The sequence below is a fragment of the Cavia porcellus genome, unplaced genomic scaffold (genome assembly GCF_034190915.1).
Source record: "Cavia porcellus strain 051 isolate PalLab524CR breed Dunkin Hartley unplaced genomic scaffold, mCavPor4.1 scaffold_27, whole genome shotgun sequence".
Lineage (NCBI taxonomy): Eukaryota > Metazoa > Chordata > Mammalia > Rodentia > Caviidae > Cavia > Cavia porcellus.
The window spans coordinates 5,604,499-5,618,269 of record NW_026947510.1 but is presented as its reverse complement, the minus strand read 5'-3'; the positions used below and the strand labels follow the sequence as shown (position 1 = coordinate 5,618,269).

General features: G+C 56.0%; 1 protein-coding gene and 1 long non-coding RNA gene across 3 annotated transcripts in view; one reads left to right on the top strand and one right to left on the bottom strand.

Moving 5' to 3' along the window:
- Window positions 1–719: 719 nt before the first annotated feature.
- On the bottom strand, window positions 720–8,896 carry LOC134473469 (uncharacterized). Of its 2 annotated transcripts, none has more exons than XR_010043701.1 (4): window positions 8,406–8,896; window positions 8,241–8,312; window positions 7,772–7,946; window positions 720–5,917 (listed from the first exon to the last, which is right to left on the bottom strand). It is a non-coding gene; the product is annotated as an uncharacterized LOC134473469 (long non-coding RNA). The 2 variants fall into 2 exon arrangements; XR_010043700.1 differs by having other exon boundaries at window positions 7,772–7,910.
- The window catches only part of Fgd5 (FYVE, RhoGEF and PH domain containing 5), a 62,363-nt gene continuing 56,752 nt past the window's right edge, over window positions 8,161–13,771 (top strand). The window contains exon 1 of the mRNA XM_003463182.4: window positions 8,161–8,280. Coding sequence (XP_003463230.2) covers window positions 8,268–8,280 — 13 coding nt within the window. The 5' untranslated portion in view covers window positions 8,161–8,267. The remainder of the gene's footprint in view (window positions 8,281–13,771) is intronic.

Genomic DNA, 13,771 nt, shown 5'->3' with positions numbered 1-13,771 from the left:
CTGGGCACTAACCAACTGAGGGCACATGAATGGCCTTGCTCCCTCTCTCTATCCCCTCCTTCTGGCCCCTCTCACCCACCCACTACAGGGGCTTGGATAAGCACAGCTTCATGAATCTGCGGGGGAGCTGCAAGGCTGGGGCCAGAGGCTGAGCCTCTCCAGGCCTTGTAGCAGCTCCTCCAGGAAGCACTGTGTGAGATCAAGGATCCAACATCTGGAGCCAACATCTGCAAGGCCCTAGGAGCCCGGCGCACCCAGCTTCCAGCTGGAATTGCTTTCCATTCCTACGACAACACAACACAGTTGAAATCATAAAACGTGGGAATAACCCAAACTCTCCGCCAGGGGCGTCACGAGGCCACCACGTGTGCAGGCATCAGCGGGTCACCACTGCTATGGCAGGGTCTGGTGCGGAGAGAGACAAACTGGCTGGAGAAGGAACAGGGTCCAGGCTGAGGCCAGCGTGCTGCATTGCTGGCTTCAGGGACCAGAAAGGTCTAGTGGCCAAAGTACATGGATACACACACTGGGAAGATGTCTGATCCCCTCGTGTCGTACTCTGCTTCTGTCTGTGGGTCTGGGCATCGAGTTCTGGCTGCACAGATGGCTCCTCAGCCAAGCATCTGCAAGGTGGCACTGAGACCAACAGGAGTGTGGGGACTGGAGGGGCTGTCCAGGATTCCAAGGGCATCAAGGCTCCAGTACAGTGCCAGTTTGGGTTGAGTAAAACAAGCGACAGTCCTTTATTTTCCATGAACCTACACGTCTCATCTGCCCAAAGACAATAGCGGGGGAACAGTTCAAGTTTCAGGACTGAGTGGTCAATCAGAAAGTTCCAATCCTTTGGAGAAAAAGGAAAACATGTTTTGTTGTCCCCTGACCGTGCGATGGAAAAACATCAAATGGCCAAGGGAAAGTCACCCCACGCTTTCCTCAGCGGAGCCCAGGCCCTCAGCATGCGGTGCTGTTTGGAAGTTGAGAGCCGAGTGAGGAAAACATGTTTTTCTTCGCGGGACATGTGTGGAACGCTTGGGATCAACAGTTGGAAAACTGGGAGAATAAACTCTGGCTGAGGTAAACACTCTCCTTGCTGGGGTCAAGAAAAGGAAGGCTGGGTCTGGGTCGGTGAGGAAGTGCAGCAGACACACAGGACGTGGGCTTTAGGAGCCTCTGGCTGCAGGAGCTTTCCCAAGCCTCAGTTTACCCATCTGCATCTCCACCTCAGAGTAGCAGCGCACGTGCTGTTTCATCCATGCAGTGTAGCACCCGCCTTGTGCTGGGCTGGGACCAGCACTGGGACTGGTGCAGTGACACTGTGGCCACATGCTGGGCACCTGGCTTCTCCTGTCCCCAGCTCACACCATCTGGAAAGTCTCACGCTGCTGTTCTACTCTATGTGGTCCCCAAGTTTCTCAGTTGGGTGAAGAACCAGACCACAGATGCCCCTACCCAAACAGACGGGTCTGGTCCGGAAGCCCTGGCCCCAGAAGGTGCTGGTGAGCAGGGTTCCCTGGCTGCTGGGGAGGAGCCAGGCTGTGGGGCTACTGCCAGTCCACACAGTGGAGCACGGGGTGCTGAGGCTGGGCGCCCATCTGGGGTGCCCAGGACCTGACAGCCCCTGCTCCCGCCCAATGCTGCTATGCTACTGTGGAGGCCAAACTGTCTCTGTCTCAGGAAACCTCTGAGTTGAGACTGAAGGAGCAGTCACAGCAGACCCGGATCCCATCTTCCCCATCACCAGCCATGGTCTGCAGCCAGTCTCTGGGCTTCTGTGTCCTTGTCTGTGAAAAGATGATCCCAGCACTCAGGAAGCTGAGGCAGAAGGATCACTGTGAGTGGGAGGCAAGCCTGGGCTACAGAATGAGACCTTGCCTCAAAATAGATGAATTAACTACTTAATTAAAATAGAGACTTGACACCACTATCAGCTCCCACTTTGGGGGTGGGACACTGCCAGTCCACAGTGGAGCACGGGGTGTTGAGGCTGGGCCTACAGCTGGAGGCAAATCCCTCTAGGCTTTTGGGTCGATCTGGCCTGGGACACAAACCTCTCCTGCTGGAGGACACCTTCCTGGTTGCTGCCTGCACTGGGTCGGATATGTCAATGACCCTCATGGTAGCATCAAGCCTCCCCAAGCAGGCTGCAGTTTGTCCTCCAAGGGGAGAGGATGGCCTAGGAGGGAAGGACTGTCCAAGGCTCTGTCCATCCCCAGCTCACATGGTAGGAAGCCAATTGGGGTTCCTGCTGGCCTTGGTAGCCCTTGTGCCTGGCCCTCCTCCCTGACTCCTAAGCTGACAAGGAGCAGGCTGCTCCCACAGGATGTGCTGGGTGCCACTGGCCACCTTTTCTAGAGGGATGGAGCACCATGGCAGTGAGGTGGGTGGGCCAGCTGGATGCGTTTCTCTGGGTGGCTGGGCTTGGTGGGAAGGGGACAGCAAGGGACAGTGCTGTGACGGGGGTCACACTTTCCTTAGCATTCTCTGTGTGCATGCCTGGCTGCACAGGCACCATTAAGTTAATTAATAAGGTCTGCAGAGACCAGGCTCTAGCAGGAAAATAAATTAATGCTCCCGTCTCAAGCTACCATTCTCCTGGTGCCTGGGAAGGTGACATTGCCACCTCTCTGCAGAGCCAGCCTGCATGCCTTCTTCCTGGGAACCCCCAGCAGGACACCAGGCACCTGGGGAAGGGATCACCAGTGTTCTCATTCTCGGCCCTCTTGATGGCCCCTACTGAGACTCCTGACCTCCCCACAGCCCCCTCCTTTTAACAGGGCCATGAGCCTGGACCCCATTTCTCTGAAGGAAGACTCCAGGCTCTACCAGGACTCACCTCATCTCACCCAACCCAACTCTGCTGGTGGGAAGCTCGGGTCCCCACACCTCTGCGCTGACCATGATACCCCACAAGTTCACCTTGAGCCTCTCATTCCTGGTTGTACAGAGGCTCTGGGAGATATCAGAGAAGGCAGGAACCTTGGGGCATGCAGTGCACCCCTTGGAGCCTCAGTTTACTCATCCATAACATGGGAGTGATGTAGTCAACACACATACCAGCCCAGCAGTTCTTGGGGATGGAACCTGCCTGTTGTAGGTTGAGTCCAAAGGTCCTCAGACCCAACCCCAGCTGGGCAAGCCTGGGGGAGATCCTAGGTCCCCTGTGGGCATTTGCCTTTGGAGGGAACCCTGGGACTGATTGGCCTTAAGTGGCACGGTTTTGTTCAGCCTTCTGCCCCCTGAGATGTACAACCTCTGCCAAAGCAACCTCCAGGCCAGAGTCTTTGTCCCTCAGGCTTGCAGAAGAACTCACACAACAGCCAGAGACACAGTGGCTCTGCCTCAGCGTGAGCAGTTAGTCTTTGGATCCAGTCCTCAGCTAACTCCCCTGACGCCTTGGGTCCCATGGCAAGGTGAGGAAGTTTGGTGACCACCTGGCGCAGGTCACAGCAGCTGCTGTTGATGGGCTCTGGGGGTGTTGGGGTCTTAGGCCACGGAATGCAGGCTCTACTTCAGACCAACAGGCCCATGGCCAATGCAGTCTGAAAATACTATGTGGGAAATTACAGACAATTGAGGCATGTTTTAGATAACTTTTACCGCAGTATATTGTCACAGCCACTCTTATGATTATTGGTGCTAATCTCTCACCAGGCTTCATTTACATGTTACACTGTATTCTAGGTGTGTGTGGGTAGGGAGAGATGCATCAAGTGTCTAAGGCTTGGTGTTGAGGGTGTCATGGAAAGGGACTCAGCGGTAGTGGCAAGGAAGACAGTCTGGCCATGGGCTGGAATAGTAGGCTCAAAGGCCCTGGGGCTGGAAGAAGCAAGGCTCTAAGGCTCGCAGAGGGAGAAGCTGGTATGGTAAACCCAGGGTTGGGGAAGAGACAGTGGCAAAGCAATGTGGAGGCGGGCGCTGAGGGGACCCAGGGGCCACAGGAGGGACAGCAGAAAAGGTCCCCTTTTCAGAGCAACACAGAGCTGTAGTGCTTGCTGCCTCCAGCTGGGACTGTGTCCCCAACACAGCCTCGGGGCATCACTAGTGAAGGGAAGGTTGGGCTCCTGAGGCTGCCAGCATCCAGCATCAGGCACAGGGCCTCCCGCTCCTTGGCCCCCATCACCACAGCCCAGGGCTGCCTCTCCCTGCGTTTGGCCTTTGCAGGTTTCACACCAGGTGAGGTCCCCAGAAAGACACCTCTCGTGTCCTGAGACTCTGCTGACCGAAGCCCAGCAGGGCATATTGGGAGGGAGGCAGGGCCAGCCTGAACCCAGAGCCTCACACCCCGTGGCCTGGGGCTGCAGTCCCCTACCACCCCACTCCTATCCTCACTCCTTCCGTTAGCTGTCCCAAGGATTGCAGCCTTCTCGGCCATAAGGTCTGCCTGGGGACAGAGTTTTGTCAGTGTCTGTGTACCCCAGGCCTAGGCTGTGGGGAACAGACCAGCAATGTTCCAGGGTACCCACACAGTGCCTTGCACACCTTTGCTCCCCTGGCGCAGAGACAGATGCCTGGCCCCAGGCCTAGCTGTCCTATGGTGGCCCTCGGCTTCCTGTGTGGCCAGCCCTCAGCCCAGAGTCTTCTCCATGTTTCACTCAGCTAATGGGGGGAGCTCAGGGCAAGTCACCTGCCCAGTGCCATACCAGAAGAGGCTGGCCAGTGGCCACGCCAGCCAGGCCCGCCCTGGGAAGGGTTAATGCAGCCCCTTTGTCCCACAGTTGCCATGGGGATAGTTCCTGTCCTCCAGGAAGCAGGAGAGCAGTTTCCTGTTTTGGAGGAGGCTCAGGGCAGTTTTCCTCCCACCACCCGCCCACCCAAGAGGGCAGGAAGCCAGCCAGGCCCCTGCTGCTGGGTGTGTGTTGGACCAGCCTGGGCCTCGAAGAGAGCTGGCCTCGGGTGCGGCCAGCGGCCACCAGCCCGACGGGCGAGGGAAAAGTGCCTGGCGGAAGAGGGTGGCCGCTTCCTCCTAGACCTTGACCCCACCCAATGATAACCAGGCGGCCCTGCCCAGGCCCCCACCCTTCCTTGGGGAGCCAGTGGAGGCCCTGCCCACCATCCTTGCCCTCCCACCCCGGCCCATGGGCCCCTTTCCACCCACCCAGCCTACAGCCTAGCCAGCTCTGAAAGGTCAACGAGCAAAGCCTGCCTCCTCCAGGAAGCCCTCCAGCATACATGGCTAAGTTCAGGCCTGATCTTCCATGGCTCTGCCTCTGCCTTTGCCTCATAGGTTGCCTCTAAGCTTGACCCGACCTCTCACCAAGTGGTGTCACCACACCATTCCCTCCCCACAGACAGCCCCCGGCTCCCATTCCCAGCAGGACGAGGTTCACGCTCAGGCCAGTGGCCAATGGCTCAGTTTCTCTTATACATGCTCCTGGCCTGCCCACAGCACAGTTCTCTCGGCACCCCCGTGTGCCACCTTGTGCTTCTCCAGGCCTCACCTCAGGCTCGTCCCTTCCTTGCTGCTTCCCTGGGAAGCCCAGTGCCTGAGCTCCACGCAGCCCCACTCCCCACCTGGTGCCATGTAAGTCACTGGCCCTCAGCCCCTATTTCTGACACCACCATGAGCTCTTGAGGGACAGCAGAGTGCAGCAGACAAGTGTCCCATTCATCTGTCCCCATTTCAAGTGATCTCTTACCCCCAACACAGAGAAGACAGAGGGTGACATGTACAACGATGTCCTGAGACCCCAGAGACAGCTTTCTACTCCTCTCTGGGCTCAGAGGAGCATAAATTGAGGGTCCACCACCCACTTCTGCTGAAATCCCCAGCCCTGTGTAGCCCAGGAAGCCAGCACTGGCCTGGGGCTGACAGTGCCACAGCTGTAACTCTTGGGCTGGGATTTCCTTTGTCACAGCCTGATGTGTCCTCAGTGATGGAAAGCAGTCCTCACAGAACAGAAACACAGAAACACAGGACCTGTTGGAGAGAAAGACACTAAGGGAGGAGGGCTCTGTCTTTGAGGGAAAAGAGCTTAATTTGGTCACCTCCTTCCCAGCAGGACAGAGAACCACCTGGCCAGGCCCACTGTTCCACTGGGCTCCCACACAGTGCCTGCTCTGCCCATGGTGTGGGCCAGTGCCTGACAAGTGTGCCTTTTCAACCTCCTCCTTGGACTGCGAGAGCATGGATCCTGGGTGCTGGAGAGCTCAGATTGCAGTGTTTATTGAGCACTGACTATGTGCTCTTGTAACCAGTGAGCATTAAGTCAGCACTTGATAGGAGTCAGGGGACTGAAGTGAGAGGAAAGCCGCCAGAGACTCAGGTCACATGCCGGCACCTCTGGAACTGTGTCCTGGGCAGGGGCTGTACCTCCATTTTAGGAAAAACAAAGCAACAAGAATCTCAACCCAGCGCCATCCCTCGCACTGGCACATCCTTCAGCCTAGCAAGTGCAGACCTGCACTTCGCCAAGGGTCCTGCATGCCATCTTCCCCTGGCCTCAAATCCCACCTTCCACAGTGGGGGAGGGGCCGCGCCGCCACAGGCCTCCTCCCGTCCTAGTCTCCACCACTCACTGGTGGCTTAGCCCCAGTGGAACCCCTGAGCCACCCTCACCACCCTGCCTGAGGCCCAGGTGGCTGGGTTCACCTAAATCTCAGGCATAAGCTCACTGTTTCCAGAAAGATTACTCTTTGCATTAAATTGCTACACTTAGCTATTTGTGCCCACATCCAAACACAGACACCTCCCCACCATCACCCTGTTCTCTCTTTCTCCCTCCTTCCTTCCCTCCCTCTGTTTCACTTCAACCACTTCTACTCTTTTTGTTACCAACCATCTTCATCGCCTGGTGCAGCCCCACCATTACCGCCACCTCCATCACCTGGCACGATTCTACTATCACCTCCACGGTGTGGAGCAACTCTGCCATGACCACCATCTTCATCAGCACCACCTCCATCACCTTGGCCATCGGGTCACTGAACTGTACCCTCCCTACCACTTCCACTCCTCCACCGTCTCCTCACACCAACTCCTTCACCTCTCCCAAGTCTATCATCTCCACCTCATCAATCACTTCTTTGACCTCCAGCTCTTTATCTGGACCAAGTACAATACATCCTTCACCTCCACCATCTCCATACCCTCCACCTCCCCCATTTCTAGTACTGTCTCTGCCTCCTTTGCCCCGTACCACTTCTCCTGTCTTCCCCTCCAGACCACATCTGTCAGTCCTATCACAGCACGTGAACAGGACCACAAAGCTAAGAGGCTACCTAACACAAGACCCAGCCACAGATTATTCTTTTACTCCAGAGCCACACATAATCCTTCACAAAAAGCTGGAGGATGGTGACTCTGAAGTGGCTTCAAGCTGGAGAGGTCACCAGAAGGGATCAAATTTACAGTGACATTACAGTTGGAGAAACTGAGGTGCACCTTGGATTGATTGCACCAGAATCCTCAGGCTCTTCCAACACCTTCCTTTGCACCCCTCACCTGGGTAGCCTCTCCTCTGGGTCTGTCATCCTGGCAGGACTATGCCTGGGCTCCTTGAGGACAGGTGTCTGATGTGAGTCACAGTGGCGCCCAGCACCTGGCCCTACCTGAGGACTGGTCCAGTGCCCAGTGTCACTGCCCAGCGACAGCTTCCTTCACCAGGTTTCTGTCAGGACCAGAATCTGCGAATGGCTCTGTCTCTTGGGTCTGCTCCCTGGGGCTGGCACCAGCCTGCTGCTCCTGTGTGCCCAGCACCCTCCACCCTGCACAGGACCAGGGAGAGCCTTAGCCAGGGTGGATATTATGTCCTTACTGCAGGAGTATATCTACCCAGTCAGGGACTGGAGATACTGGGCCAGTGGACCAGAAGGTCCCCGCATTCTTGCCAAGTCCTCCAGGCTCCGAGGTCCCCAAGGGCCAGATCTCTTCCAATGCACACAGGACGCAGTCACCCTCACCTGCTCCAATCCTGAGGGTGCAAGAGTAAGAGAAAAACCAAAAAACCCTGCCAGGAGGAAAAGTCGGGGAGGGGGTGTGCACTCAGGCGGGAGGATCCGCCCGGGTCTCTACCACACACACCCCTCCTGAGTCCTGAGTCTCCAGCACGCCGCCCCCCGCCCAACCCCCTTCTACATCTACCCGGGGCTCCCCTCCCGACCCCCTCCACCCACATCGCCCCGCCCCGGGCTGCCCTGCCCCGCCCCGCCCCGCCCCGCGTCTCCACCGCCTGCCGGGTCCACGCGCTCAGGGTGGGGCGGGGCGAGAGGGCGGTGCTGGACTCACTAGGACCCCTGCTCACCAGGGTCGCGGCTGCAGCGGCAGGAAGATGAACGGCGCAGGTAGGGACAGCACGATCGGTCCGGGTCCCCACCTGCTGGGTGGGGCATCCCCAGGGCTGAGACGAGGTCCCAGGCGCGCCCCTCCCTCACCCCGTCGTACCCTGGGGTCCCCGAGGCTTTCCTACCCTTTCGCTCCCAGCTCCAGGATCCAAGGTCTGAGCATTGGGTGGGCATAAAAGCCCCAGGGTACTCCCGCTCACGCCCCTGTCGCGCACGGGGATCTCACACCCGGATCCCGCACAGAGCTCGGATGTCCAGGGGACACCATGTCCTTACTGTAAGAGTGCATCCACCTCGCAGGCCAGCGCGATTCCCGGAATTGGGGTGCGGTTCTTGGAATCGGGGTGCGCCGAGCAGTCTGGCCCCCCAGGAGTGCAGTGTAGACGACTTAGAAAGTGAGGCTCTGGGAACCGCCCTGCCCCTGCCCCTGTCCCTCACCCCAGCGCCAGGGGCTAGAAAGTTCCCTTAGCTGGCAGTGTGCGGGGCAACCGCCAGCGCCGTCCCCATCGTGTCATTTTCTCCTGGAATTTAGTGCCTCCTCGACTCCAGGGTCACCCTCCAAACACATCCCGAAAGAGACAGGAAACCACCATCTTGGCTGTCCTGGGACCATATCCTGCTGGGCCCTGTGTGTGTGTGTGTGTGTGTGTGTGTGTGTGTGTGTGTGTGTGGTGGGTGTTTTCTTTTTAGAATTTGTTTTAGTGAAAACAAGTCATTGTCTCAGGGGGAGGCGAAGCAGGACTCTGGGGCTAGAAATCTGACAAAGGATGAGTGCCCAGCCTGGTGTAGACTGGGGGTCGGGTGTGTGGGTCATGGGTGGGGCAGCAATAAGGTGCCCCTTTGTGGACCAGGGTCTCAGCACTCGCCAGCCCTGCTCAGGGAAGGTTGTCTCCTGCCTTGTGGCACTGCCTAGACAGCCCAGGAGCCTTTGCTTCTAATATAACCGCCTGATAACAATGGCGAGCCTTTTTGCGCTCCCAGGGCTTCCTGCCTGTGGCTTGGCCTGCAAGACCTGGGACCAGGGAGTCCTGGGGTCCTGGCAGGTTTAGTTCCAGGCAGCCTCACGCATCAGGCTCAAGGGTACAGGGTCCTGCATTTGGCCCCAGCACAAGCCAGACTCCTTTTTAAGACTTATGGGTGCCATGCCCCAAACTTTCTGGTGGTGCGATTCAGTGGTTTGCAGACTCCATGGTGTGAGTCTCCGAGCCACCGTGCAAACAGGTACAAGACTTTGAGCATGTTGCCTAACTGCTGTGCCTCAGGTTTTGTTTTTTTTTTTTTTTTTTTTTTTATCTGAAAAATGAGGATCCCTGTCAGTGAGCTCTCATGACAAAGCAGCAGGATGCACTCTGGGTGCCTAGGCCTGTGCCCATCACCAGCAGCAAGCCAGGATTTATCTGATCCTAGAAGCCCATTAGGTGCTGCTACCAAGTGTCCTGTTAACATCCACTCATTGGGGTGCAGTCAGATGGTGCCTTCGTTAGTTTTCTCATTGCTGAAACAAAATACTCGACATCCCAAGTTAAAGGCAGAGAGGTTATTTGGCTCACAGTGTGTAGAGGGTTCAGTTCATAGTTGGCTGCCTGCAAAGCAGGGTGGCACGGCAGAAGAGCATTGCAGGGCAGGCAGGCAGAAGGCATCGAGTAGGAAGCTACAAGTGGCAAGTGACAGGCTCTCTTTCTGTGCCTTATATTTTATCCAGGCTACTCTTGCTTAGAGAAAGTAGTGCTCATACTCAGGGTGGGGCACCCTGAATCTTCCAAAGCTATGCTAAATCCATTAGAGGACAGATTCAGTAATCAGGCATCCTTGAGTCCAACATCACATACTGTGGATTCAGCCCCCTGCCAAAAGCTCCATTTATGACCACATGAGGGTTTGGGGGGACATCTAGATACAAGCCATAACAGATGGGGAGGTGAGGACTGTCACTGTGCCATTCTACACCTGTTTTTTATTATGTTTGCTTGTTTGTTTTTTAAAGAGAGGATCTCGCTATATAGTTCAGACTGGCCTTGAACTCACTATGTAGCCCAGGCTGGCCTCAAACTCACCATGATCCTCCTGCTTCAGCTTCCCAAGGTGTGCACCACTCTGTAATACTGTTTTTATGTTTGGTGGCCCAGGAGTGTGTGCGACAGGCCAGAGTGCATAGTAGGCACACAGGAAATACTGGCTAGTTGACGTTGTTAGGCATTTGCTGTCTATTTCCTCTGGACTTTTCATTGCTTCTGTGAAAAAGGGAGCATTGCGTGTATTTCACCAAAAAGGACACTGAGGCTCCCACAGGCAGCGTGAGGTGCCTGGATCACATAGCCAGCATGTGGCAGGCAGGCTCAGTGCCTGGGCCCTGCTGAGTCAACCGGGCTTGCCATGCTGCTCACCTGCTTCCCCACAGTGCCCCATCGTGGGTTGTGGGAGTCACCAGGCGCTGTCCCCCACGTGCTGGGAGTGGCAGGTGAAACTGGAAGATGATTACTTGTGTGGCGTATGGATGGCAGAGTGGGGTGTGGGCACGCTGTGAGCAGCAGCTGAAAGACTCAGGACGTCTCGAGAAGACCTGAGAGTCTAAAGGGTGTCGTCAGCCACTGCAGAGCCGACTATGTGACCCGTCATGCTGCAGATAGGGAGACTGAGGTTCTGAGAGGGAAGGGACTTGCTCGAGGACACACTCCAGCCAAAGACAGAGCCAGGAGGAACACTTAAGACTCCGGACTCCCAGTCCAGGGATCCCCAAAACTCTATCTGATGAGCTTTTGGAGCAGTGAAGAAATGTGTGAGTGACAGCCATCTAATTAAAGTAGGGACAGTGGTAGAGAGCAGGCAGGACGCTGTCTCTCACCAGGGGCCATTAGAAAGGTCTTCCTCTCACCACCAGAGCTCCTGGGGTTGAAGGGTGCTGCCGTCTGAGTCACCCCACGTGTAGCACGTTGCCAGGAAGTTCTGGATGTAGACACTTAGAGTACGCGTGGCAACCTCGGTGAGGAAAGAAGCATACACCACAACCAAAGTTCCACAGAGCACAGGGTCCTAGCCCTGCGCTGTTGGGCTAAGCTGAATCCTGTGTGGCTGTCACCACTGGCCCCTGAGGCCTAGCTAATGGGCTTGAGGGCCTCTGCATGTGGCATCCCCCAACCCTGGGGACACTGCCCAGCCTCTGACATTTGGAGACTCCTTTTTCATCAGTCTGGTTCCTTCTGGGGTGGCTGAGAGGAGCAGGGCTGGAAGCAGTTACCTGCTTTCTCTCTGTTTTTCCTGTACCTGAGCCAGGGCTGCCGGCTCCCTTCCCCACTGTCTGTCTTCTCCATAAGTGTGGGCTGTGCTGATCCAGCCCTGGGTGCACATTGGGCCAGAATCCAGGGCCACTGCCATTTGCTCCTTCAACTCGGGCCAGTGGCTGTCCCATGTGCCCTATACCCAAAGTCACCTTGTCAGTGTCCTCCATCCCCCACCTGGTCGTAGCCCTGTCACTTCCTAGGGCTCATGTGACAGCCCTTGCCTCCTTGCTCACTATGTAGTGATTTTGGGGTATAGCCAAAGTCCTGTTTGAGCTTCCCATGCTGCATCATTCTGGGGTTCCCACTCGCACTCTCCAAACCCCATTCCTCCCTCCTTGCTGGTCTCAGCCCCCTTGGATGCTCGGTGTCCTGGCTTTCCTCACTCTCACCTTCCACCAGTCCCCTCTAAGTGAGGTCTTCCCAATCACGCTGTTGACAGTCACACCCTGTCCCTTCCAAGCCCCTCATCATCTGGCATGATAGTGATTGACCAACCACATGGCCTTCCCGCAAGATCTTGATTTCACCTTGATAACCCAGGGAGCCCTGGGGAGGGTCTGGTACATAGTAGGAGATCAATCTGTATTTCTTTGTTTCTTTTCTTTCCTTTTCTTTTTGGTGGGGGAGGTGTTTGAGACAGGGTTTCTCTATGTCGTCCAGGCTGGACTTGAGTTCACTGGGCAGCCCAGGCTAGCCTTGAACTCCTGGCAATCCTCCTGCCTCATCCTCCCATAGGTTACAAGCGTACGTTGATCTGCACTTTTTTCACTGGCGTTGGGCTGAAGGAAACTGAGGGGAAACGTGTCAGATCAGTTACTTGCTCTGCAGCCTTTAGGTGCCCTGAGCCGTGGACCTGGCCATATGCTTCTCCTTGCTGTCCATTCTGGCTTCTCTGGTCTGTTCCTTGTCTGCCTCACTAGACAGCAGGATGAGTCTGTACATAGAGGAGGTGTCTAGGACAGAGAGATGGAAGAGGATTGCAATTGGGCCAGGAAGCAGGGATCCTAATCCAAACCTGTGTGACCCCATGCTGCCCCTAACCACCCCCCACCGGTCTTCCCACCTCTGTTTCCCTTGACCTCTGGGATCTAGAACTGGATGTGGTGGACATCAACTGCTGTAGTCCTTGCATTCCTGAAGGATCTGCCTGGACACCCGCTGTCCCCTGACAGTGCCCAGATTGGTCACTTGACTATGAAGGATGGGCAGAGGGGTGCTGAGCAGATGGGTGATGGTCATTTTTCATGTCCCGTTGGTTCCTTGGCCATATCCTGTGATGCCCGTGTGAAACACCACCTGTGAAGGTGAGGAATGAGGGTCCGCAGCCCTGAGAATAATCTCACAGCCTCTACTGCCCATCCAGTGTGGGCAATGGGGCTTCAGAGCGGTGGTGTTTCTGTGTGCTGAGTGATAGTGTAGACAGAGGCAGCTTTTTGGAGTGGCAGAAGTTACTACCTGTTCATTGATGAGCTGGTCTTCTCTGAGCATCTCTGGTTCAGCATCTTCATTTATTTACTTCTGAGTTAGGGTCTCACTATGTACCCAGACTGGCCTTGCCTTCACAGTGATCCTCCTGCCTCAGCCTCCTGAATGCTGGGATCACAGGCATGTGTTACCACACCTGGTTGGCACCTTTAATATGTGCCCTTTTATCTGCATAACAAACAGTGGCAGGGAACTGCCGTATTGCGCTCATTATACCGATGGGGAAATCAAAGCTCAGGTCCATAGCGTCCAATAAAGTGGCTCAGCCCCCTAAGGCCTACTCTGCTCCTCCACATAAGGCACCTTCCTCAAACTCCAAATGTTCATGATGCTGCACAGATGTTATTTTGACTGACATGGAGACAGAGCTGGATGGGCTCGACTCTCGTGCAGACTCCTGGCTGACATCTGGATGTAGACAGGCCTGGGCCCGCTCCCATGGCAGGTATCAGGCAGCTAGAAGTCCGCTCATCTTTGCTTCAGTGTCTTCAGAGCTGGGTCGCTCCTTCTCCCTGCTGTCAGGCCCCACAGGCTGACCAGTATTGCTGGAGTCCCTGGCAAATGGCCAGTCCAAGCGGGACGTGCTGCTAATGTCCTAACCAAGGGCCATGAAATGCCTCATTAATCAGTGTGGGTGCAGATGATAGGCACCTCTCAACTCCAAAAGGTGAGAGCCCTGTAAACTCATTGAGAGCTTGAAATACCACATGTCAAGAAGGCACTTCACA